This window comes from Sorex araneus, chromosome X (genome assembly GCF_027595985.1).
Source record: "Sorex araneus isolate mSorAra2 chromosome X, mSorAra2.pri, whole genome shotgun sequence".
NCBI classification, from domain to species: Eukaryota; Metazoa; Chordata; class Mammalia; order Eulipotyphla; family Soricidae; genus Sorex; species Sorex araneus.
Genome location: NC_073313.1, coordinates 304,352,217 through 304,375,869, shown reverse-complemented (window position 1 = coordinate 304,375,869; position 23,653 = coordinate 304,352,217). Strand labels below are relative to the sequence as shown.

Genomic DNA, 23,653 nt, shown 5'->3' with positions numbered 1-23,653 from the left:
AAGTCAGTGGGCCACCATAGTGGCGAATCTCTGCTGCTCTTAAATGCAGATAATTACTTTAGGAGCCCTGTATGTAGAACACCACCTGCAAAGATGGTAGAATTCAGGCTGCCTTTTGCTCTGTGACCTGAGATTTTTTTGTGTGTTTTTTTTGTTGTTGTTGTTTTTTACTTTTTGGGTCACACCCGGTGATGCTCAGGGGTTTCTCCTGGCTCTGCACTCAGGAATCACTTCTGGCAGTGCTCGGGGAACCATATGGGATGCTGGAAATCAAACCCGGGTCGACTGCGTGCAAGGCAAACGCCCTACCCGCTGTGCTATTGCTCCAGCCCCGACCTGAGATGTTTTAAAATAGACTGGCACCATGTGGGACCCAGTCAGAATAGCTCACTCTGCACCATTGGTGCTGCCAGCTCACTTTACCCCGTAATGTGGGAGCCTTGGCTGCAACCAGTGGCCGCCCCTGAGGACTCTGCAGCTATGAGCAGCTGTGGAGCTGAGCTGCTGCTGCTGGTCTGGGTGCGGGAGGGAGATGGGAGTCTGCAAGGCCGGGGGGGCCACAGGGTGAAAGGCTTGTCTCTCCCGCCCTGCAGCTCCTCCATGAGCTCCCTGGGTATGCGGCGGTAAGAGAGGGCAGCTGGCCCGGGAAGCAGTCTCGGCATCCTGATAGCTGTGGTTGCAGCAGAGTTCCGGGGACGTGGTTCAAAGCAACCCTCTCCAGGCTCCAGATCAATCCCTACCCTCTTGTAACACTTGGGTAAACTTGAGTTGTATTTTGGCAAAGCCAAGAGAAAGGGCGCCCTGTAACTGGCAGTAGAGCTATAAATTCACAGCTCCGTTGATTACATTCACTGCTTGCGATATTGGGATGAGGAACCCCAGCAGCCCCATTGGACTTGGGGGTTACCCGGGTCCCCCTGGACCTGCCCTCGTTCAGACAGCAGAGTGCGGCCAGGTGAGCTCTTGGGATTGTGCTCTCTCTTCAGAGATTCCCTTGACTGTGCCTGTGTGTAAAAGCCGGCAGTCTCTGCGGGCGCTGCTGTGATTCTTTGAAAGTGTGATAAGATGTGATGTTGCGCTCAGAAGATATTTGAGGAAAGATGTGACACATCCCTGTTCCTTTTGGTCTGGGCTGCTTGGTTCAGAGTCATCTGAATTCAGCCATTTCTCCTTTCAGAGAGCTGAAGCTCACACCACTTCAGGAGCTTCAGTCTGTGCTGGGTTGTTAATTATGGCCAAGTGTGCCTTTCTCTGATTGCAGATCCATACTCAGGCATGTTGAGTAAGCCCAGAAGCCTTGGACCGAGGTATTAGAAACCTGTTCTCTTTCTTTTTATTTTTTATATAATTTTTTTAATGAATCACCATGAGGTACAGTTAGAGGTACAAACTTGCGTGCTTACATTTCAGTCGTACAATGGTCGAGTACCCATCCCTCCACCAGTGCCCATTATCCACCACTGATAATGGTCCCAGTATCCCTCCCACCAACCACCCCATCCCTGCCACCCCACCCCGCCTCTGTGGCAGGGCATTTCCTTTTGCTCTCTCTGTCTCTCCTTTTGGATGTTGTGGTTTGCAATAGAGGTATTGAGTGGCCATCATGTTCAGTCTGTAATCTACTTTCAGCCCGCATCTCCCTTCTCGAGCAGGCCCTCCTAGCACCCTTTACTCGGTGGTCCCTTCTCTATCTGAGCTGCCTTTTCCCCTAGCATGTGAGGCCGGATTCCAAGCCAGGGAGCAACCTTCCAGGTACTCATCTCTACTGTTCTTAAACCTGTTCTCTTGCAGCCTCCGTGCTGCCTGCCATCTCCCCTGACCTTCCTTGAATGCTGTGGAAGGGCATTTTCTGAAGCCTTGCCCTAGGTGTAAATGCTTTCACCATGATGACCCTGCTCATGAACTGGTCAAGAACTGCATCTGCCTTCCAACCCATAGCGGTCCTTCTTGGTTCTTTTTTTAACAGTTCTTTGCCCTCAAGGGCACCATAAAGATCATTCCTTTCTCACACGCTGTTATTTCTTCAGTGCATGCTGTCTAATGAGTGTAAGAGAGTTTATCGTTTCTACCACTGGCACCATCCCATGTTCAAGCTTCTCTGTTATCTAACGACCCTCCTCAGCCTGTGTCATGATCCCCACCCTCAGCCCTAGGCCCCCATGGACTAGTTCAGTTCTCTGTGGAGTCTTTCTGTGACCCGGCTACTAAAGACAACCACCTTGAACTGCACTAATGTGGCACAAACTTTGCCCGCAGTTGCTGTTCCTGGTGCTTGCCAGCACCAAATGAGAGGGAGGGAGAGACCGGCCCCCATGGGAGTCAGAGTCTCTCGAGGGAACCAGTACTCCGAGTCCGATAGCCTTGACTGAAGCAGCCCCCGACCCCAGTTTAACTCCAGATTTTCCTTCCACCTAATGCTCCACCCTGGCCTCCATGTAGGTAGATCCACACCTACCAGAGAGCACATCATCTACTAAGCAATATGCCATTGTACCTCGGCTCACGGGAAAGATCAGCTACAGCTTAGTAACTAGAGTAACTGTGGAGGTAGCAGTAAGTGATTGAGCGCACCGCACACGTAGCATGTCTGGGGCCTGAGTTTACTCCCCGGCACCTGCTGTGGTGGCCTGGATGGTTCCCAGCCCATAGCCAGTCCCAAACACGGAACCCACAGGCTGCCAAGCATTGCCAGGCGTGCCCCTGTGGGGACAAGAAACTGTCTATGAAGTTAAAATGCCAGCGGAGGCTTTGCTAAGGAAAATTACTTCAATTTCCTTTCTATCCTTCGGTGGATTTTCACAGTGTGGTTTTTCATGGCAAATTGCCACATCGCTGACAGTTGGCACTACCCAGTGTCTGTTTATTCTTCACCGCGGCAGCCAGCAAGTGTGGCCTGGAAGACTTTTACACACCAAAGCTCCACTTTCATGACTTGATGGGGTACCAAGGGAGTTCCCCTGTGGTCAAGAGTGTGCCGGTTCTCTGTTTCCCCGGGAGGGGAGTGTCCTCACCCTGAGGGGGGCCAACCACCCCCAGACGGCATCTCCACCCTCCCTCCCTCAGGAGCCCCTGCTTCTACCTCCGGTGCTGGTGGCAGCTCAGAAGGAGAACATCTCCATGCTTGCCCTTCAGCTCCGCGCCAGCCGCTGAGCAGCTGTCCCAGGGTTTTCTCTTGGGAGCTTTGAAGCTCTGAAGAGGGCAGAGAGAGGCTTAAGACCATGTCTGGTTAAGAGAAATTCTCCCGAGAGCTTTCTCAGAGCTTATTACACATGGTCTAAGGAGTTGAAACAAAGGCAGAAAGGCAATTTCTGTGACTTCAGCCATTGGTCAGTGCACTTACACTCTCAGGGGCCCCTGACCGCCTCACAGTGAAGGGGGACAGGCCGCCATCCAGTGAGCTGACTTGTGCCCTGCTCACAGTCCACACAGCAATAAATCTGGGAGCCTGACATGGAACTCTGCCCAAAGGGGATGGGATGAAATTTCACTCCTTCCAGATCTGGCCGCCAGGCAGCCTGTGCACCAGCCCACTGGCCTCCCTGCCCATCCAGTCAGAAGATGGCCACTGAGCTTCTCTAAGGCCTCCCATCCGGGCACTTCTCAGAGATTATTTCTGTCTGTAGGGACTTGTGAAAACAAGTGATTAGGATGCCTTTCTTTGTGGAGAACTGGAGCTGGACCTTTGATTTCTTCTTCTCTTTTTAAATTAAAGAACTGTGATTTACAAAATTATTGGTAGTGTTTTAGGCATATAATTTTTCAACGCCAATTCCACCCTCGGTGTCATCTTCCCTCCACCAGTTTTCCCATATTCCCTCCCCACGCCCCATCTCCGCCTGTCAACTTGACAAGCAAATTACAAGGTTCCAGTAGTTGCAGCTTAGATCTCATATGTCCAGTGTTGTTGGGTCTGTGTTGGATATACAGCCACAACACTCACCCATATCACTGGAATCACTGAAGCCCTGGGGCCTGTTTACTCATTACTTCCAGTGTTTTCTTCCCCCCACCTCCCCAACTTGATTTATATCCTTCCCTGTCCTTTTCCTCTCTAAACACCGGGATCATCAGTGATTTAGGAATCCTCCTTTACTACAGGACATCATGTTGAGTGAAGTGAGCCAGAGAAGGAAACACCAGATGATCTCACTTACCTGTGATCCATAGAATACCGGATGAGAACTGGACCTTTGCCTGCTTCAGCTTGTCGTTTAGAACCTTCGAGTATAGAATAGACTCATGTGCAGGCTATGTGTGGCTCCTGTTGGCCCAGCCTAAACCAGCTGGGTGTGAAGTGCTTGCTGAGTGTATATACAAGGCAAGCTATCTGGAGGGGAGGGTAAGAAAGGGCCAGAGTCACTGTGTGTGGAGAGAAAACAAAAATCGCAGGGATGAGGAAAGATGTTCCTGCCCAGAGGTGTTTTTTGTTTTTGTATTTTTTTTAAATCAAGTTGTTCACAATAATTTATTACATCCAGTAATTCAACACCAATCCCACCACCATTACACCTTCCCACCACCATTATTTCAAAATTTCCCACCATCACACAAGCCTGCCTCAAAGGCAGATCCTAAAGAGGTTATTTTGTATTGCTTGTTATGAATAATCCACTCTAAATGATCCCAAAAAGTTTCCTTAGAGGAAAGTGTGTAAAGATTGTTGTATCTCACCCTGGAGACATTAAGCTCTTATATAACATGTTGTTACAGGTTGAGCCTTGTGTGCGAGTATTTTTGTGATTGAGATCGGTTGCCTTCTATTTTAGACCCCATCCAATGTGGTGTGCTGCTCCTGGTACATCAGTGGTTAGAGTATGAGATGTCGCTCCAGGAATTCTAAAACTTTTAATAGGGGATTAGAGCTGGAGTTAATTAGATGTGTACCACAACACCCCCCCCCCAAATGAAATGAATAAAAACAAGGATGACCCCCAAATCGATATAGACTATGATATTGAATTGGTGACCTTGCGGTCTGGAGGCAGCTCTGTGGCCTGGTGCTCTCTTCTGAGATTTACTTGTGAGTCTCTGAATCATGTCAGTTAATGAGCTTATATGGTGCCAGAGGCAATTCCTGAGCGTGACTGCCAGACTCCCCTAACAACAGAGAGATGGGGGGAGGTTGCCCATTCCCAACTCCCAAGAGGAAGCTGGCCCACACCTGAGCTTTGTTGCTCATATCTGGGTCTTGCTGCATTGACTAAGGCCAAGTGTACCTGGCATTTGTCAGCTGTTTCTTGTGATGTAAAACATTGGTATAAGGGAAACTGTGAAACCAAAGCCCCTTGTAACTTTAAAATAAACATAAATCCAGTTACCTTCCAGCCATGACTCCAGGTGATAAATGAACTTACTTTCATCTTACTAAACAGGAACATTAATATAAAATCTTTTCTATTATTTTTTAATGTGCGGGGGTGCAATGTACCACCCTACCCAGTTTTAAATATATAGTTAAATTGTGCTATAGGACATTAAGGTTGTAGTGAAACAGAGTTTTAGAACTTGTTTTAACTTTCAGAACTAAAATACTGTAAATTACATTTAAACAATTTTCCCTTTCTGTCTCCTGATCTATCCCCTACTCCCCACCATTCTGTCTGTCTCTATAAATTGGACACCTTAGATCCCTCGTGTAAAAGAAACATCCTGCTTGTCCTTCTGTGACTTTTTTTGGCCAGAGCAGTGGGGTGGGGGCACACCTAGCAATACTCAAGGGTGACTCCAGATTCTGCAATCAGGAATTACTCCTGGCAGTGCTCGGGGGACCATATGGCGTACTGTGGATTGAATCTGGATCAGCCAGATTCATATATAAGGCTGATCATATATAAGGCTGATCATTCACATATAAGGCAAGTGCCCGTACCTACTGCACTATCACTCCAGTCTTCTTTCTGTGACAATTTTATGCAATAAATATGGCCTGATATCCACAGGGTCATCCTAGTTGTAGCATGTGGTCAGGATTTTGTAAAACATGAAATTGTGAACACCTCCAAGTATGGATTTTTTTTTACCCCAAATTTAAGAATTTGTACTCCAGATTTACTGAAACGAGGATCAAGTGGGGGGTAGGGGGGAAGCGAGCCCAGGGAGAAATGCATCTTTACTGTGCAGTGAAATAAATATTAGTTTGTCTGTGTGTGTGTGTGTGTGTGTGGCTTTCTCAGGCTGCTGCTTCCACTTTCTGAGCACCTCTTGAGTAACAAGTGGGGAGTTGTTAGGAGACTTGGCGGGGTACAGTGTCATCACTGGGCGTGCCCGAGAGGGGGCTTCTTAGCTTAGCTCCTGTGGCTCTGATTCTGTTGCAGAGAGCTCATAAATATGCTCAGCACATCTTGGAGAAGGAGTGCCGGCCTGGGTTTGCGGAGAGGTCCATGGGAACGCTGTTTGAGCACAGGTACAGCATGAACCTCGCACCTTTCGTGAAGAGAACCCCCCGAGTGGATGAAGCCGAGTACAAATACGAGCCTCCCTTTGGATTCCGGAAGTTCTCCCGGGAAGTGAAGACTCTCTTGGGACTCTTGCCGGAGGATGACTTCCCTGAACACTTGAAAGCAAAGAGCTGTCGGCGCTGTGTGGTGGTCGGCAGTGGCGGGATTCTCAAGGGACTAGAGCTGGGGAAGATCTTGAACCAGTTTGACATTGTGATAAGGTACGTTGGTTCCACAGACAACCTGCCTGCTCTAGAATGAAATTCATTGCCTGTGGCCATGGGCCCCCCTTCTACCCCCCTCAGCCAACACCCCCCCACCACACACACACACACACACACACACACACACACACACACACACACACACACAGACAAAGACCCCATCCAAGAGTTCTGTTGGAAAAGGTGAATTTCAGAATTTTCTCAGTTAATGTCAGGGCTGTCAAGACTTCTGGTCTGGGAGTCTTGAGACATCAGGGAAAATCACTGTCAGGTAAGACAGGCAGGAAGGAAGAGAGAGGGGACCCAGGAGAGTGGGAAAGGGGCTGGAAGGGGGCTGGGTACGAGGTGATGCTGGCATTTGGTGGGGTTCGTGGACTTCCCACGCAGAGTGGGAAGCCGTTGAGTATGGGCACAGATGCGAGTGGCGTAGCCTCACTAGAAGAAACGGAGTAGGAGGAAGAAGTAATTTTTAGGGTGCTTTATAAGAGGTTATTTTTTGTTTGGTTTGGTTCTGGGGTTATTCCTGGCTCTGTGCTCAGGAGTCAGCCTGGCAGTGCTCAGGGAAGCATCTAGTGCTGAGGATCAAACCTGAACTCCTGCAAGTGAAGCCTGTGCCACAGTGCACTGCGCCCTGCCGCCACCCTGAAGAGGTTCTTGTCAGGGTGGCCTTGACATTTAAAGCAATTCTGAACTAGCTGAGATGTTTCCAGAACAGTCCAAAGAATTCCCATTCACCCTCTCCCAGACCCTCTGATTTCTAGTGCTTTATTGCATTGGCTTTTTTTGTTTTTCCGTGTTTGTATTTTCCTAAGCCTTTGGCAGTTTGGATCAAGTTCCTATATTCCTGATAATTACTCCAATGTGCATTTTCTAAGTACAAGGACTTCTTGTTACCTAACCACATAACAGCATTCACATGAGCAAATTCACACTAATATGGAATTTTCTGCAGTTTTTATTCAAATATCACCAGTTGTCCCACTAATGTCCTTTTTTTTTTTTTACATTTCTTTGGGTGGGGCTACACCTGTAAGTGCTCAGGGATTACTTCTGGATCTGAGCTCAGGGATCATTCCTAGTAGGACTTAGGGAATCACCCGGGATGCCAATGATTCAGCCCAGGTTGGCCACGTGCCAGGCAAATGCCCTACTTGCTGTATCTTTCCAGTCCACTGTTAAAGAGAAGAAAAACCAGGTCTAGGATCATGCACTTGGTTGTCATATCTAATAATAGCTTTAAATCATCCAGGGTTAGTATCTGAGATCTGGGAGAGGAAGTAGCAATAGATTAGGAAAGAAAGGCAGGACACAGACATGCATGGTAATATGAGGAACAACCAAACTGACTTTTTTCACAGGCTGCTTCCCAAACCCTGTTCCGGAGGCCTGGAGCCCACTCCTGACTGTAGGGCCAGACAGATTCAATGCTTGGGCTTGTAAGAAGGGAGAAATAGTACGGCAGGGAGGGTATTTTCCCTGCGCCTTGCTGACCCAGGTCCTATTCCTGGCATCTCATATGGTCCCCGAGCATAACTAGGAGTAATTCCTAAGAGCAGAGCTAGGGAGTAACCCTTGAGCGTTACTGAGTGTGACCCAAAAAGCCAAAAAAATTTTAAAAGTCAGGTAGTTGGGCTTGAATCTAAGCATTGACAATGTGGTTCTAAGGCTCAAATTCAAGGCTGCAATTACCAGCATGAGCACCAGCCCTTGGCCCCAGAAACCTGACTTTTTTTTTTTTCACATTTCAAAACTATATAATTGCGATTGAGTGAATAGGGTTATTTTTGGGAATAGTTCTTAGTATACGCCCTACTCACCCACCCCCAGAAACCCTGGTGGTAAAGCTTTCATTGCTCTAACAGTTATCCGTGTCCCACATCCTTTAAGATCAAATGGTACCTAGGATTCCTTTATTCATTCCTACCTTATCAATAAAACGGGAGGTTGTCAATTTTAAAATATTAAACCAAAGAGGAGGTTGTGCCTGCCCAAGTTTCTGGGGCTTTCTCTCCAGTTACCTTTGTTCATTTGTTTTAGGGCGGCCCCCGGCTCAGCTCAGGGCTTACTCCTGACAGAGCTCCGAATACCATATGTTGTTCCGGGGATTGAACCCAGATAATCCGCCTGCAAACCCACTGTATAATCTCTCCAGCTCTCCAGTTACCTTTTTTTAACTTCTGGCAAGAACCTCAAGTGTCTACACACAATAGGAATCTTTCAGGGAGAGAATGCCAGTGCCCAAAGAGCCCAAGAGAAAAGTGCATTTGGATTGGCTTCAGATGGCAGGAGGAGGAGGTTAGATTGTGCATCTCTCAGAACCATCTGCTGCTGTATTCACAAGCCTGGAACCCACTTTGGGACTCTGAGACTGGACGGTTTTGTCTGCTGCAGTAAGATAACTGATGGCTTGCTTTGTGAACTCATCTTTGTCCTTTTGTTGCAATAGGTTAAACAGTGCACCCGTTGAAGGCTTTTCAAAAGACGTTGGAAATAAAACCACGATAAGGATGACTTATCCAGAGGGCGCCCCACTGTCTGATCTGGACTATTATGCAAATGACTTGTTTGTTACTGTTTTATTTAAGGAGGTAGACTTCAAGTGGCTTCAAGCAATAATAAAAAATGAGACCTTGGTAAGCACTAGAAATTGAGCTCACCAATATTCCTTCCTGAAAAGTTAAGGGAACTCCAATTATAGTCACCAATTTTTATTTTTAAATAAGCACAGTAGATTGTGGGAATTCTGTATTCTTTCAGCTAATTGCTCCCCTTTGCAGCCCTCAAGAACTCCTGGGTGGGAATGTCTGTCTCTCAGAGCTTGTAAAAATTATGGAACCAGATGTGGATGTGGTGGTCATGATTTGCTAGGAGTAGCAAATTTAGAATCAAAATTGCTACTGCAGAGGTTTTCCACACACCTTATCCAGGCTTCTCGAACTTACATGGCTTTTGGGTTATTTGCAGAAATTAGATTTCTGTGGATGACTACAAGTTATTATAGAGGCTGTTCAAAAGTATATACATACAAGGAATATTCTCAGAGAGATTCTTTCAAACGTGCTTTGATTGATTTCCGACCATTGTTGGAAATCCACATCCTCCAGGCGAGCAAATACAGAGGAGATGACCTTTACTGGGTGAGATTCCTTTGTTTTTCTTGACAATAAAAAGTCAGCATTGTTTTATCATCCCAAGCCCTTTATGTTGAAATAAGCTTCAGAAGCCAACTGTCAAGTACTGTGAGTGCATCTTACTACGTGCTCAGATCTGCAATATTACTAGGATGTATTAAACTGTTCACATAAGCTTGTGATGGAGAACAAGCCAATGCTTGATTCTCTATGGCGGTCACGGTCATCTGAATTTTCTTTTGAGGAAAAGTTGTTCTAGTTGGAAAGTGAAGTGCACAGGAAATGACCTACAGACATGAGATTTTATAGATGGAGAAATAGAGTTTAAAAAGTAGAGAGAAAATGCATGTGAGGTCTTGGCCAGTGCTGGCGTTTGCTGCCTTTCACTGTATCACTATCATCCCGTTGTTCATCAGTTTACTCGAGCGGGCACCAGTAATGTCTCCATTCGTCCCAGCCCTGAGATTTTAGCAGCCTCTCCCTACTCGTTTTTCCCAACGATTGGAGACCCTTTTCAGGGTCAGGGGAATGAGACCTGTTATTGTTACTGTATTTGGCATATCGAATACGCCACGGGGAACTTGCCAGGCTCTTCTGTACTTGCTGCCTTTAATGAATGAGCAAAACTGAATTGCTCATTCATTCCGGGCAATGATGACTCTCAGTCCTAAAAAACACTGTCTCCGGTCAGTGAATTGAGGAACCCCTGAGTTAAGGCACTTCCTCCCCAGTTAAGAACTGACTCTTCAGTTCCTTGTCACCAGTCAGTCCTTGAGAGTTGCTTGTTAGAGTTGAATTCTTGGGTTACACGGCCCACGGTGGCCACAAACAGTCATCTATGTGTGGTCACAGCAAGAGTGGGGATGCTCTCTCTCCCTGTACTAACAGCACCCAGTGTGTTGAGTACCACTAACAGTTACTTATTTTCTCTCCCTAGTCATTTTGGGTGCGGCTCTTCTTTTGGAAGCAGGTCGTGGAAAAAATCCCTCTGCAGCCAAAACATTTCAGGATTTTGAATCCAGTTATCATCAAGGAGACTGCCTTTGACATCCTTCAGTTTCCAGAACCTCAGTCAAGGTTCTGGGGCCAAGATAAGGTATTGGAAATTGCTGTTCTCCCTGCGCTGGAAGAGAGATACCTGCACATGTTTCTCTCAGGCTCGGCGGTGTCCCTCGCAGCATCTTCCAGTGGAGCGACCTAGCCATGGTTAGATGCCCCGGCCGTATGCCGGGTTAGATGCTCCAGGTGTATCCTGCACTCTCACCCCAGGCTCCTCATGAGTTAATTGCCCACTTCTGTCCCTGATTCATGCCTTTACTCAGCATGTAGGTCACTGAGATGTTCTTCAAGGTATTCTTTCTCCAAAATTCCATATAGGTGCAGAGCATGCAGATATAAGGTCTGAACTTTCCTCTCATTCTCTTTCTCTTTATTTCTCTCTTCCTCTCTTTCTCGTTCTGTCTCAGTCTGTATCTCTGTCTCTCTCTTCTCTCTGTCTCTGTCACCCACCCACCCCCACTCACCACCTCTAGCTGTGCTCAGGGCTCTGCACTCAGGGCCCACTCCTGGCGGACTGTTGGGGACCGTCTGTGGTGCCAGGGATTAAATCTGGCTTGGCTGCATGCAAGCAGGTACCCTACCCACTGCACTATCTCCCTGGCCCCAAGTTCTTCTCATTTTTAACTCTGTGGGTTGCTCCAGTGAGAGATGTCTGTCATGTTTGGGAATAAATGAAGATGTTGATAATGAAGTTATCCTCCAAAGCAGTGATATTTTTCAGTTGATGTTTGGGCCCTGCACTAGACATGCTGATTTAATCCATCTGAATGTTGGGATTTTCCAAGGTCTCTGGGTGATTTTAATTTGCAACCTAACTTGAGAAGACAAGCATAAAGGTGATACATACTTTTTACTGTAGTAGGTTCTATACCCTCAGTTATCCTATGCTGCCACCTGGGCAAGGATGCCTCATCCTCTGGAAAGCCAAACCTGTGTTTTTAAAATGGAAATACATTACTTCGGCTGCTCTTTCCCATCTGGGAGCACGTAGAGGTGCCAGAACAGGGGAATTTAACATACAACCCATGAGCATCACTTTTAACAAGACAATTTTAAAAATTACTAACAGACTTTGACAAGATTCTTAAGTTCAATATAGAAGTTTCTTCAATATTTGAGTATTTTTAATGTCTATTGTGACATTCTAAGATTTCTATTTCTTTTAAATTGCTTTGTTTCTTTACTAAATGCCACCATTTTTAAAACACAAGTAAATGATTATTTGTTGGCTTACAGGTAGATTTAATTTTAAAAAGAACCCTTTTAAAAATGAATAGACTTTGGGACTGGAGCAATAACACAGTGGGCAGAGTGCTTGTTTTGCACATCGCCAGCCCTGGCATCCCATATGATCTTCTGAGCCCACAGGAGTAATCCCTGAGCACAGAGCCAGGATGAGCCCTGGGCACTGCTGGTGTGGCCTAAAAAAAAAAAAAAAAAACACCATAAAACGTGGGGGAGCGGGGCTGGAGCCATAGCACAGTGGGTAGGGCGTTTGCCTTGCATGCAGCCAACCCAGGTTCGATTCCCAGCATCCCATATGGTTCCCCGAGCACTGCCAGGAGTGATTCCTGAGTGCAGAGCCAGGAGTGACCTCTGAGCATCGCTGGGTGTGACCCAAAAAGAAAAAAAAAGGTGGGGGAGGGATAGATTTGGGGCCAAAGAGATAGTACAGAGGCCACGATGCTTTCCTTGTACATGCCGGCCCTGTGGCTAGTTCTGGCACCTCCAGTGGTCCCCCAAGCACCACCAGGCATGACCCCTAATCACAGAGCTAGGAGTTAGCCCAACACACTGTCACTTGTGATCCAAAAACAAAAAATGCAAACAGTTTTGGGGGCTGGGAAGGCTGTACAGGGATTAAGGTGCTTGCCTGTATGTGACCCAGTCCCGACCGTTGGTACCCCAAGCACAGAACCAGCAGTAGCCCCTAGCACTGCCAGGGGTGACCCTCAAACAAAACAAAGATGACAGATTTAATTACCTCTAATATGAAATTACTGAATGTCAGAAGGCAGCAGGACCACCAAGAGCCAGAAGAAATGTGTGAAATGCTATATAAATGACAAATTAAATAGTCTTAAAGTACACAGAGCCTGTTAAACATAAAAAGGTAATCCAATTTGAAAACTGGGAAAATAAATATACATTTCACAAAATGAAATTAAAATAGCCAAAGAATATATGATAAATATGTGCATCTTCACCACATTAAATAAAAACAAATTACAAGCACAACAACATTTTCTGGGTGTGAGGAGGGTACACCTGCCATTATCCAGAGGATCATATGTGGTTCCAGGATTCCAAAAAGGGTTGCAGCCACAGCCGCATGGTAGGGAAGCACCATGACCTTTGTGCTGTCTCTGACCCCATAATGACATGTTTCCCTTATTTTCTGAGCATAGATTTGAAAGCCAGATATTGTTGTCATTTGGCAGAATCATATGGCCATGTGTTTTCTGAAGGGTAGTTTGGTAACCTTACATCAGTTTCAAATATCAATAATTTTTCTCCCTGTGCTTTTACCCAAGAAACATGTTATTTGAGCCAAAGATTATAGTACAGGGGTTAAGGTGCACACCTTAGGTCATCCTGGGTTTGTTCCATAGTATCACATGGCAAGGTTTCAAGCACGAAGCGGTAGCGTGATACAGAACCCACAATGTTTGCTCACGATTGCTCTAGACCTGGACTTCTTTTTTTTTTCTTTTTTTTTCTTTTTAGACCTGGACTTCTTAAAGTATAGGCCATCATCTCGTATGGTAACTCAATGCCGGGGTCATGAAAAATTTGGCAGCAGTTAAAAAAAAAAAAAAAGAAAGATTTCTGGATTAATTCAAAAGCAACCAGATCATGAATCCAAAGTGTTTCGGCAGCACTGGCTGACCTGCATTTCTGACGTGAAGGGTGGGCCTGAGTGGCAGAAGTCAGAGAAGCCCTATTCTAGCCAGGAGGAGACCTCTGGGGAGACACAAAGGTGAACACCCCTCATTTAGGCCTACAGAGGTCACATGCCCAGACAGAGGAGAGCAGAGGAAACTGAGTGAGGAGCTAGGCATATGAAACTGTCCAGGAAGTGATCTTATCTAGAAAAGCAGAGGGCTGTACGCAGGCCTGGCTGCTTGGAAGGGACAGAGCCATCCACAGCATCCAGGTTGGGAGGACAGATAAGCACCTGACCTGAGAATAGCATGTGAAAGGGCCTGTGGCCACTTCCCAGATCCCTATCGACTGGTCCTAGGAGAGAGAGCAAATGGGGCTCGTGCGCCCCTTTGCTCAGCAGTTGGGCTGGTGGGTGGAAGTTTTAGAATGGACAGTGTTCCACTTGGTACAAGAAATATCAAAAACATTCACATCAGGGGCTGGAGCAATAGCATAGCGGGTAGGGCTTTGCCTTGCATGCAGCTGACCCGGGTTCGATTCCCAGCATCCCATATGGTCCCCAGGGGTAATTCCTGAGTGCAGAGCCAGGAGTGACCTCTGTGCATCACCAGGTATGACCCAAAAAGCCAAAAAAAAACAAAAACATTCACACCAGGATCTGGAGAGATGGTTCAGCGGATAGGGTCTTGCCTTACACACAACCAGCCTCAGTTCTGTCCCAGTACCCGATAGCAACCAGGATGGATCCCTGAATGTGGGGCCAGGAGTGAGTCCTGAGAACTGCCCGGCATAGCCCAGAGCGTTTTTAAAAAAAAATAGGGTAAGCAAACAAAAAACATTTATTCTGTTGACCACAGTTTAGGGCCCGATTTGATTGGTTGCTCTGACCTAAGAACTCTGGCACCCATAAAATCATCCGATGAATAAAAGCTGACACACCCAGGGCAGTGTTTATTTATTACTTCTCATAGCATACCTCGTCCTTAGAAAAATCGTGAATGATAAGAATTTTCGTGTATCCTTTATTTTTCAGAATGTCCCCACAATTGGTGTCATTGCCGTGATCTTGGCCACACACCTGTGTGATGAAGTCAGCTTGGCGGGCTTTGGCTACGACCTCAACCAACCCAAAACCTCTTTGCACTATTTTGACACTCAGTGCATGGCCGCCATGAACTTCCAGACCATGCATAATGTGACCACGGAGACCCAGTTCTTGCTGCGACTGGTGAAGGAGGGCGTGGTGAAGGACCTGAGCGGGGGCATCCACTGTGAATTCTGAGCAGGAACCTGGCCGGAGGGAAGGCCTTTCCTCACCTTCTCCCTGCGCTCTTCCTGCTCCATTCTTGGACATGCAGCTGTGGTTTTTAACTTTGTGTTTAAAAACCTCCGAACAAGAAACAATTTTATTCATCCCACTCTTTTTTTTATTGGCCCTACTTCCTTGAAACCAGTGTTTTTGCACAAAATTTTGTAAGCTGACCTTCCAGATTGGCTGGGAAAGACTTTTCAAAGAGAATGACATCTGATGGCGTTTTATGACATTTTAAACAAGTTCTTTTATTTGTGAAGACTCTTGTCTTTGTCTGCTGTGCATAGGATGGCGAGGAGTTAAGTGGAAGGAGAAGCAGGTTGGTCCAGAGGGCCTGGCTGGACTTCTGTGTTCCTACACTGGGGGCAGTGAGATGGCTTCCCCGTAGCTAAGCCAGCGGTATTGAGCCGGCACCTCGAGCAAGGCTGCTCAGAGAAGTCTACTGCCCCTCTCTGCGGCCTCTTTGGCCCCTGGGGAAGACTGCAGCCCATATAGGAGAATAGCGTTTCTCTGGTCTCATGTCTTCAGTGTCTCTGTGGATACTTGCATGTTGCTTTTGAAAACTCTTTGTTTAGAGAGAATGCACTTGGGCCAAGGACGTGGCTTGTATGTGTGAAGCCCAGTTGCCAGTTGGATCTCTGGCAATGAGAGAGAGAGAGAGACAGAGACAGAGACAGAGAGAGAGAGAGAGAGAGAGAGAGAGAGAGAGAGAGAGAGAGAGAGAGAGAGAGAGAATATGCTTTCATAGTCTTACCACTTTGATGAAAATTTGAATATTGGGACTCAGATGGGTGGTCCATGGCTGCCCTGTGGCTCAGGCAGGACCAGCAGGCCTGTACTGTATATCTCAGTGCCATCTCCAGGGTATATTCAGAGCATTTAAGACCATTATTAAGTTATTATTAATAAGACTGTTACTAAGCATTATTAAGCATTTAGTTGGTTTGACGCACCAACTCCCCAATAATTGAGTCCGTATAATGGAGTCAAGGGCTGGGTTATGCGAAACTCACCCCCTTTTCCTAGAATTGGGCCTCCATCCTTTTCCCAGACACCCTTGCCTCTCCAGCTGCTGAGTGTCATGGTGGGTGGTGGGGGCAGAGAGGTCCTAGCCCGAAGATAAGGTGAGCCGTGGCTCTCAGTGTGGATAATTAGTTTTAATGTGGATAAAGGGGCTCAGGTTCTTGGTTTCATAGGAGACAGAAGCTAAGGCTTTCAGTTTGTTAGCTGTCTTTCTCGGAGTTGGCATTTCTGCTGGAGATGGAGATTGAGTCTCTTTTGTCTAGATGCTTTCTGCCTCTTATTTTTTCAAAGTAGGACAAGACCTGTCCGCCCATGGGGACATTTTCTGTCCCTGTCACCTGAGCCTCTCAAAGCTGTGGGATGTACGGAGCCTGGTGCTTCGAAAAATGCTGGCCTGATCCCATCTCTCTCCCTTGTCCTCTGTATGACCTTAGTGCGTGTTCTGTCCAGGCCTCTTGACTTTTATTCACTGGCAGGTAGTAAGTATCCTAATCCTAGCATCTTAAACTATGGGTCCTGGACCCATATGGAGTCACATAACTGAATGTGAAGGTCATGAAAATTTGTTTTAAAATAAATTTATTATTTATTATTAGTCAGTGTTTGATTTAGTTCTTATGCCTAGGGCCATGCCAGAAAATTTCTCTGGCAAAAGGAATCACAAGTAGAAAAGATTTAAGAAGCTTTGCCTTAAGTGAATAAAAGGTGTATGTTTTTTTTTCCTTTTTAATAGGATATTCTACAATTTATTTAATTAACTTATTTTGGGGGTTTGGGGCCACACTCAGCAGTGCCCGGGGGTTACTCCTGGTTCTCACTCAGGGATCACTCCTGGCAGGGCTTGGGGGACCATATGGGGTAACGGGGTTTGAACCCAGTTGGCCACATGCAAGGCAAGAGACTTAAGTAAGTAAGTGGCTAAGTAGCCACTTAACTATTTCTCCAACCCCATCAGTCATGTTTTTCAGAGACCTTTTATGGAGTCCCCCTGCCAGTCAGAGTTGACCAGAGACAATGTTAAAGAGCTTTTAGCACTTAACATTTTTTGAAATTTCCTTCTCTGCTTCAGGATTGTTCCTAGACCCCACTCCCAACCTCAGCAGCTTTTCTAGAAAATCTTCTAGGCGCACCAGGGTGGCCTGACTGAGTTCAGAAGCTGAGGGCTCATCAGCCCTCCTCCAGCTTGGCCTAGTTTTATAGGCATGCACAACCTCCCTCCAAAATGGATGGAATGACTAGTTTTGAGGTGACTTAGGACAATGTACCTGTACTCTGTATCTGACATGCTCCTTCCTGGAACTCTGAGCCACTGAAAATTTTAGTTGGGTTTTTATTTGTTTTCCTGGCAGCGAGCTTATTCTTTCCATAAACTCAGGCTGGCCATAGAATAACAGGAACTATAGTGACTTATGTCCTTATCACCTGCGTATTTTCAGAGCTAAAATCGGGATATTCTAAATGACCTCTTAGGTTCTAGGTGTTGCATTACCTTCTACCCTACTCCTCTGTGTCATGCTGTTTTCATTTCATTTCCCATGAATGTGTAATAACGCATTAATTAGCTGAAGTGTGTCTGTTTTCAATGGATTTGAAGGATCTCATTATTTGTTGGACCCATCACTTAAAGTAAGCAGTCAAAAGAGGAGCAGAAGGGAAGAAGGGAACATCTTGCCAGACACCAAATGATGTTGGGACTGAAGAGAGAGCCACACTGGTTTGTTTACTCTCACTCGAGACACCAAAGTTCACTCAGAATGAATCAAAAGGCTTGGACGGGAGCTTCGGGACCATAAAATACAGCAAAGAGCACAGGCCAAATATTCCAATGTTGGTTTCAATGTTTGTCTTCAGGGAATTGACTCCATCAGCAAAGAAAACGAGCAAAATCAACTGGAACCCATGGAACTTCAATCTTTACAGCAAAAGGGGCAATCACTAAAAAAATCCTTCTGAATTACAGATTATTTGCACATCACACATCTGACAAAGGGCTACAATCCAAGATCTACCTATAATGAACTTGAGGACAACAGAACAAACTACCCCATGGAAATGCCGGAGAAGTGTGAGACAGATGCTTTCCCCTAAGACCACATGCAGATGGCCTACAGGCCCATGATGAGCTCATTGTCACTGGTCCTCATGGACACAAAAATCAATGTGCCATTGAGATGCTACCTCACACCTGTGAGAATGACCTTTATCAAAAGGGTCAGAAATGATTGGTTGGCAGGAGTGTGAAGAAGAACTCGCTCTCATTCTTTATTGCTGGGAATATAAATGGATCCTTTTTTCCAACCTCTATGGAAAAAAATTATGGAGATTTTGAAAATAATAATAATAATAATAATTAACTAGAGCTACCATATGATCTAGGTATTCTACCCCTAGGTATCCATCCCACTAACCAAAAGACCAATTTTTAAAATTTGCATGCACGCCTATGTTCATTACAGTAATATTTACAAATAGTTTATGAGATACCAAAACCACCAAATGCCTGATGACAGATGAGTGGATATAGAAGATGTTGTCTAGTTTCACAGTGAACTGTTCCTTGGCCATTAGGAAAGATGAAATCTTGCCTTTTACTCCCACACGTGAGTGGAATTTGAGGGGGTTGTACTAAGAGAAAAAAGTCAGAAGGAGAAAAACAAATACCAGGTGATCTCCCTCATATGGGTTACCCTCAAAAAAGAAAGCAAAGAAATAGCCAGTGCTGAAGGGAGGCAAACCCTTAGAATCTGATCACAGAACTGAGGTTACAGCAAGTTGTGTTTGGTGGTGAGGGTGGAGGTGTCTGTGGGATAAAGGGGTCCCGGGGACTGTGGTGAAGGGAGATTGATACCTTGGAAGGGGGTGTGGAACGGTACCATTGAATCCCTTAGTTACATATTTATACTCAGTAAACACATATTACCTCAATTAAAAATAACTTCTAAAAATGGCAAAACAAAAATAAGTCACACCAGCATTTTTCTTTTTTCTTTTGGTATGTGTGTGGGGTGCTGAGGGAACCATATCCAGTGGTGTCAGGGGTCAAACCACAGTCCCACTCATTCAATACATGTGCCCCTTACTTTGTACTATCTCCCTAGGCCCTTAATAAAATTTTTTAAAATCAAGAACAACTTTTCTTTATCTCCTTCCCAACCCCATCACTTTAGGACTTGAGACCCAAAAAGATTTTAGAATTGACCTTATCCTGTATCAGAAGAATCTCTTAGACCCGCATTGTTGGAAGATTAAGAAATGGTAATTCCCCTTTTTATGAGGTTTATAGGTATAGCTGTTTCTCTCATCCTTCTTTGGGGTATTTGAGTCATCAAGTCCACTGGAAAGAAAAAAAAAAAGGAGTTTCTGTGATTCATAGAACTTGCCTTTTGAATAGTCTTTTGTCCGACAGTATGAGTTTCCGAGGATGAGAGGTGTGTCCTTTGGGCCTTTCGTCATTCACCTGTGGAATAAAATGCTCCCCTGTTTGCTGACCATGGGACCAAGCTCTCTTCCCACACACCATCCCCTCCACCACACGCTCTTGGCTCCGTATAAGCGCACCACCAAAAGGAAGCACATCCCAGAATATGGTGTACCCCACGAAATGTGTCTCCTTTTATGGGGACTGAGAACCCCTCACCAACCTTCTCCATCTTTCCTCTCAACCTTCTTCATCTTTCCTCTCACCTTTCTTACTCCCCACAGCCATTTTAGACCATTGAGACCGTTTATCTTCTCAGAAACAAGGGATTTATCTAGATTGACTGGCTGCCTATACTCAATATTGGACTGAAGTAAATGGGGAAGGAGAACTACTCGTTAAACCTACCACACAAATGTTATTGCACACAAGGTAATTTTCTCAAATGGAAATGGCAGCAACCTTGATCAATTGAACATTTATTATCAGAATGATTTGATTTGATTAATTCCCAATATTAAATGTCAACCATTGGCAGAGAAGAAAAGCATATTGGCAGGCGGTGGTGCCACAAGAATATGTGGTATGCTTTGAAATTCTGTTGTAACTTTTTTAAAAACAGATTTTCCCCATGTGCTGTGTCAATAAAAACACATCGGAAAGAAGACAAGCTTCTAGATTCTCTTCTGTCTGGAAAACGGGAGGTGTTGAGTTTCATGTGGGTGTCAGGTTGTCGTCTATGGTTTGGCAGACACAGCCTTTATGGCCTTTGTGTAATGTGACCAGTGGAATGTTCTAAAAATTAAACAATCAGGAAACCTCAGTAGACGCTTCACAGTAGCTGATTGCACATGAAAATGAATATCTGAAAGAGCAAGATATTTTTCACACTTTCCTCTGTGACTTGGCTTATGTTTTTTCACTTATCAGAGAGAATCAGTTCCCAGAGAAATACACTAATGATGATGAATTCACTAATGATGAAAGGTCACGCCAACTTACCAGGCAGTAATAGGAATGAAACAAAGAGTGCAGTGAGGGACAGGCAAGGCTGATTACGTCGTCAAATGCAAAAGTAGGTTCAAGACAGCTACAGTGAGTTCATTGTATGGAATTTGAAAACTAAGGTAATACACTGTTGCTTCACATACTTGCCTGCTTGCTTTTTCGCTGTAATTTACTGGATAAATATTTTCTAAGATGGGAATTAGTAGATCATTTTGAGTTGTGCAATATTTAAAAATAATATCTAAAATAACAGGACAAAAAGCCCTCTAACAATGAGATTTTGTTCTGGAGCTTCTTGCCCTTCCGTTGTGTTAATCATGTATGAGCAGTGAGTGAACTTCATGCACTCACACAAACACACATACAGACACTCCACCATCACGACCACCATCACCAAATAAGCAAATGTAGGTTGTCATTTCAACCAAGAATCTTGTCCAGAAACTAAAGGTTGAGTAAAATATCCCAGTGATGGCATCTTTTTGCCTATCGCTCATTGATGTTACTATCCTATGTAAATTTGAACTAGACTAAGAGCACTCTTGTGCAGTGATCCCAGAGTAAAGCAAGGAGAGGTCAGAAGGGACAGACCCTCTGTCTTCTTGCTAACCTTCCCCACTCTCCCAACAGGGCTGCCGACTTGTCACATGAAAGACTGACAGGGGAACAAGACAGGACATTGGTCAGTGCAAATGTGATATACAGTTGGTCTAGAAGGGGATGGAGTCATAAGACTTTGCCTCTGTTAGGAGAATATTCCCTCGTGACAACCAACACTGCAAAGCTTAACAAGGACAAGACCCTGTTATTCCCGTAAGCAAACATCTCTATGCCTATACAGGGATGGGTAACTTTCTGCCTGTCTTAAGATTTGTCAACATCAATCATCCCCACTTTCCACCTTTGATCAAGTCCATCTTTGATTAGATTGTTCTTGCAGGCCCCACACACAAAGCCCGGAGGCCTGGTATGCCTGTGCCTGAGAGGTTAATGAGCTACAGATACTGGACAGCAACAGGGAATGAAAAGACCATGGTGGTGGTGACTGATCATCCCATTCATTAACATTATAAAAGTCACACTCTTGCCATCAAAGCTGTCAATTGCCATAATAATACCTCGAAGTGACCAAATATGATTAGAAACTGCTTCACACTTTGACTTCAAGAAATCGCCACCCCCAAACCCTCCCTGTCCTCTGAAATTTCATATATATTCCACTCCTAATTTTGCTGTACTCATATGATCCAAAAATTTGTTTTTGTTGGTTGGTTTATCCTTCAGGGGTTGAGCAGGGAGGCACACTGGGTGATGTTCAGGGGTTACTCCTGGCTCTGCACTCATAATCACTCTTGGCTGTGCTCTGGGGACCATTTGGGGTGCCAGAGATCAAACTCAGTCTGGCTGCCCGCAGGCAAGCACCTTACCTGTGTACTATCTCTGTGGCCCCTGACCTAAGAATCCAACAGAAACAATGCTACTGTCTCTGTACCCATACTCTGATTCCTAAGTAGTATATTTTTACCTGAATAAACTATGTTTTCTCTCTATAACTCAGTCTTGAATTCTTTCCTGTGGCAAAATCTGGAGCCCGGGCAGGACTCACAACTTTGGTCCTGATCCGGTTTTCCAGCAACAGAACCATCTGGTCAGTCTCTTGCATCGAACAAGCCTTTCCTGTCAGCATCATGCCCTAGTTTGTGCCTGGCACCCTACATCTCCATGGGGTGAGCAGTCTTCATCCCCACTGCATCGTCCAATTAGTAGGTCAAATACCCTGGCTTTTGCTTTGGACAGTGTAACCACCATACTAATTTCATGGCTTTATCTACTCACTAGTGACTTGGCTTATACACACTTACGTATCCTAATGCGTTGGAGATCATATTTAGAAGGGCTCCCTTGACAACTTCCAAATCAGTCTGTAACTTCTTCAGAATCTTTCCAGAATCTTCCCCAGATGTCCTCCCAGGAGAATCAGTACTGATGTTCTTGCCCTCTCTGTTCTCTCTACCCATTTCCACTTCCTGCTCACATCCTGTATGGAACATTGACTTAGCTTGCCTCCAACTAGAAAGAATCCTTCTTCAGGTAGCCCAACGGGGCTGATGATTAGAGTCTGTCCAGGGACAAGGCACCAGATTCAAAAGCCACTGCCCTGTTCCTATTTGCTGGATGTAAGAATGAATTCAGGAACATGGGCATGTCTAGTTTTTATTGTCCAGCTTTAGATGCTCCTTGGGTAGATAAAAATCTAAGCATTGCCATTCAATTATGAAGTGGGAAGTAGAAAAAACTTATTTCAAACTCTTCCCTTCTTTAGACTTTCTGAAGTTTATGAAAGAAGTGAGATGAAAGAATAGATATTATACCTCCTTTGATGAACAAACTTACCCTGAAGTAGTCCTACAGCTGTAGACATTTGCAATGGGGAAATTTTAAATCTCCATTAAAACCCACCAAGGTAGCTTTGTTATAAGACAAAGAGGTTGGGGCTGGAGCGATAGCACAGCTAGTAGGGCATTTGCCTTGCACGCGGCCAACCCGGGTTTGATTCCCAGCATCCCATATGGTCCCCTGAGCACGGCCAGGAGTTAATTCCTGAGTGCATGAGCCAGGAATAACCCATGTGCATCACTGGGTGTGACCCAAAAAGCCAAAAAATGAAAAGAGAGAGAGAGAAAGAGAAAGAGGAATTTGGGGGGCCAGGGAGGGGCACACACCTGATGGTGCTCACTTCCTCCTTGCTCTGAGCTCAGAGATCACTTCAGGCAGTGTTCAGGGCTTACTCTAGGCTCTGTATTCAGGAACTATTCCTGGCAGGGCTCAGGGGGCCATATGGGATCCCTGGGTTTGAACACCAGTCAGCTGTATAGAAGGCAAGTACCCTACCCACTGTACTATCACTCCAGGCCTGGAAGAGGGAACTGTTTTGAAGTGTTGGTTTTATAAGCCAACAAGCAAAGGTACCACATTCTCAGAGACAGCTTGTCTGCCGTTGGCCCTTCTACATTGCCATCACTGATTGCCGTCAGTGTCCGGCTCAGCAGTCTATTGGTCTAACTCAGAAAGGATTCTGACGGGCCAGGACAAAGGCCCTTCTGAGACCTATTTGTTCCATGAACCCTTCCCTGTTTTCCTAAACATCGGACTGA

At 45.5% G+C, this 23,653-nt stretch overlaps 1 protein-coding gene across 2 annotated transcripts in view; it reads left to right on the top strand.

Moving 5' to 3' along the window:
* The window catches only part of ST3GAL5 (ST3 beta-galactoside alpha-2,3-sialyltransferase 5), a 56,231-nt gene extending 34,180 nt beyond the window's left edge, over positions 1-22,051 (top strand). For both annotated transcript variants that reach the window (XM_055119748.1, XM_055119747.1), the window contains 4 exons: positions 6,315-6,658; positions 9,108-9,294; positions 10,730-10,888; positions 14,771-22,051. In XM_055119748.1, coding sequence (XP_054975723.1) covers positions 6,315-6,658; positions 9,108-9,294; positions 10,730-10,888; positions 14,771-15,019 — 939 coding nt within the window. In that variant the 3' untranslated portion in view covers positions 15,020-22,051. The remainder of the gene's footprint in view (positions 1-6,314; positions 6,659-9,107; positions 9,295-10,729; positions 10,889-14,770) is intronic.
* Positions 22,052-23,653: the final 1,602 nt, after the last annotated feature.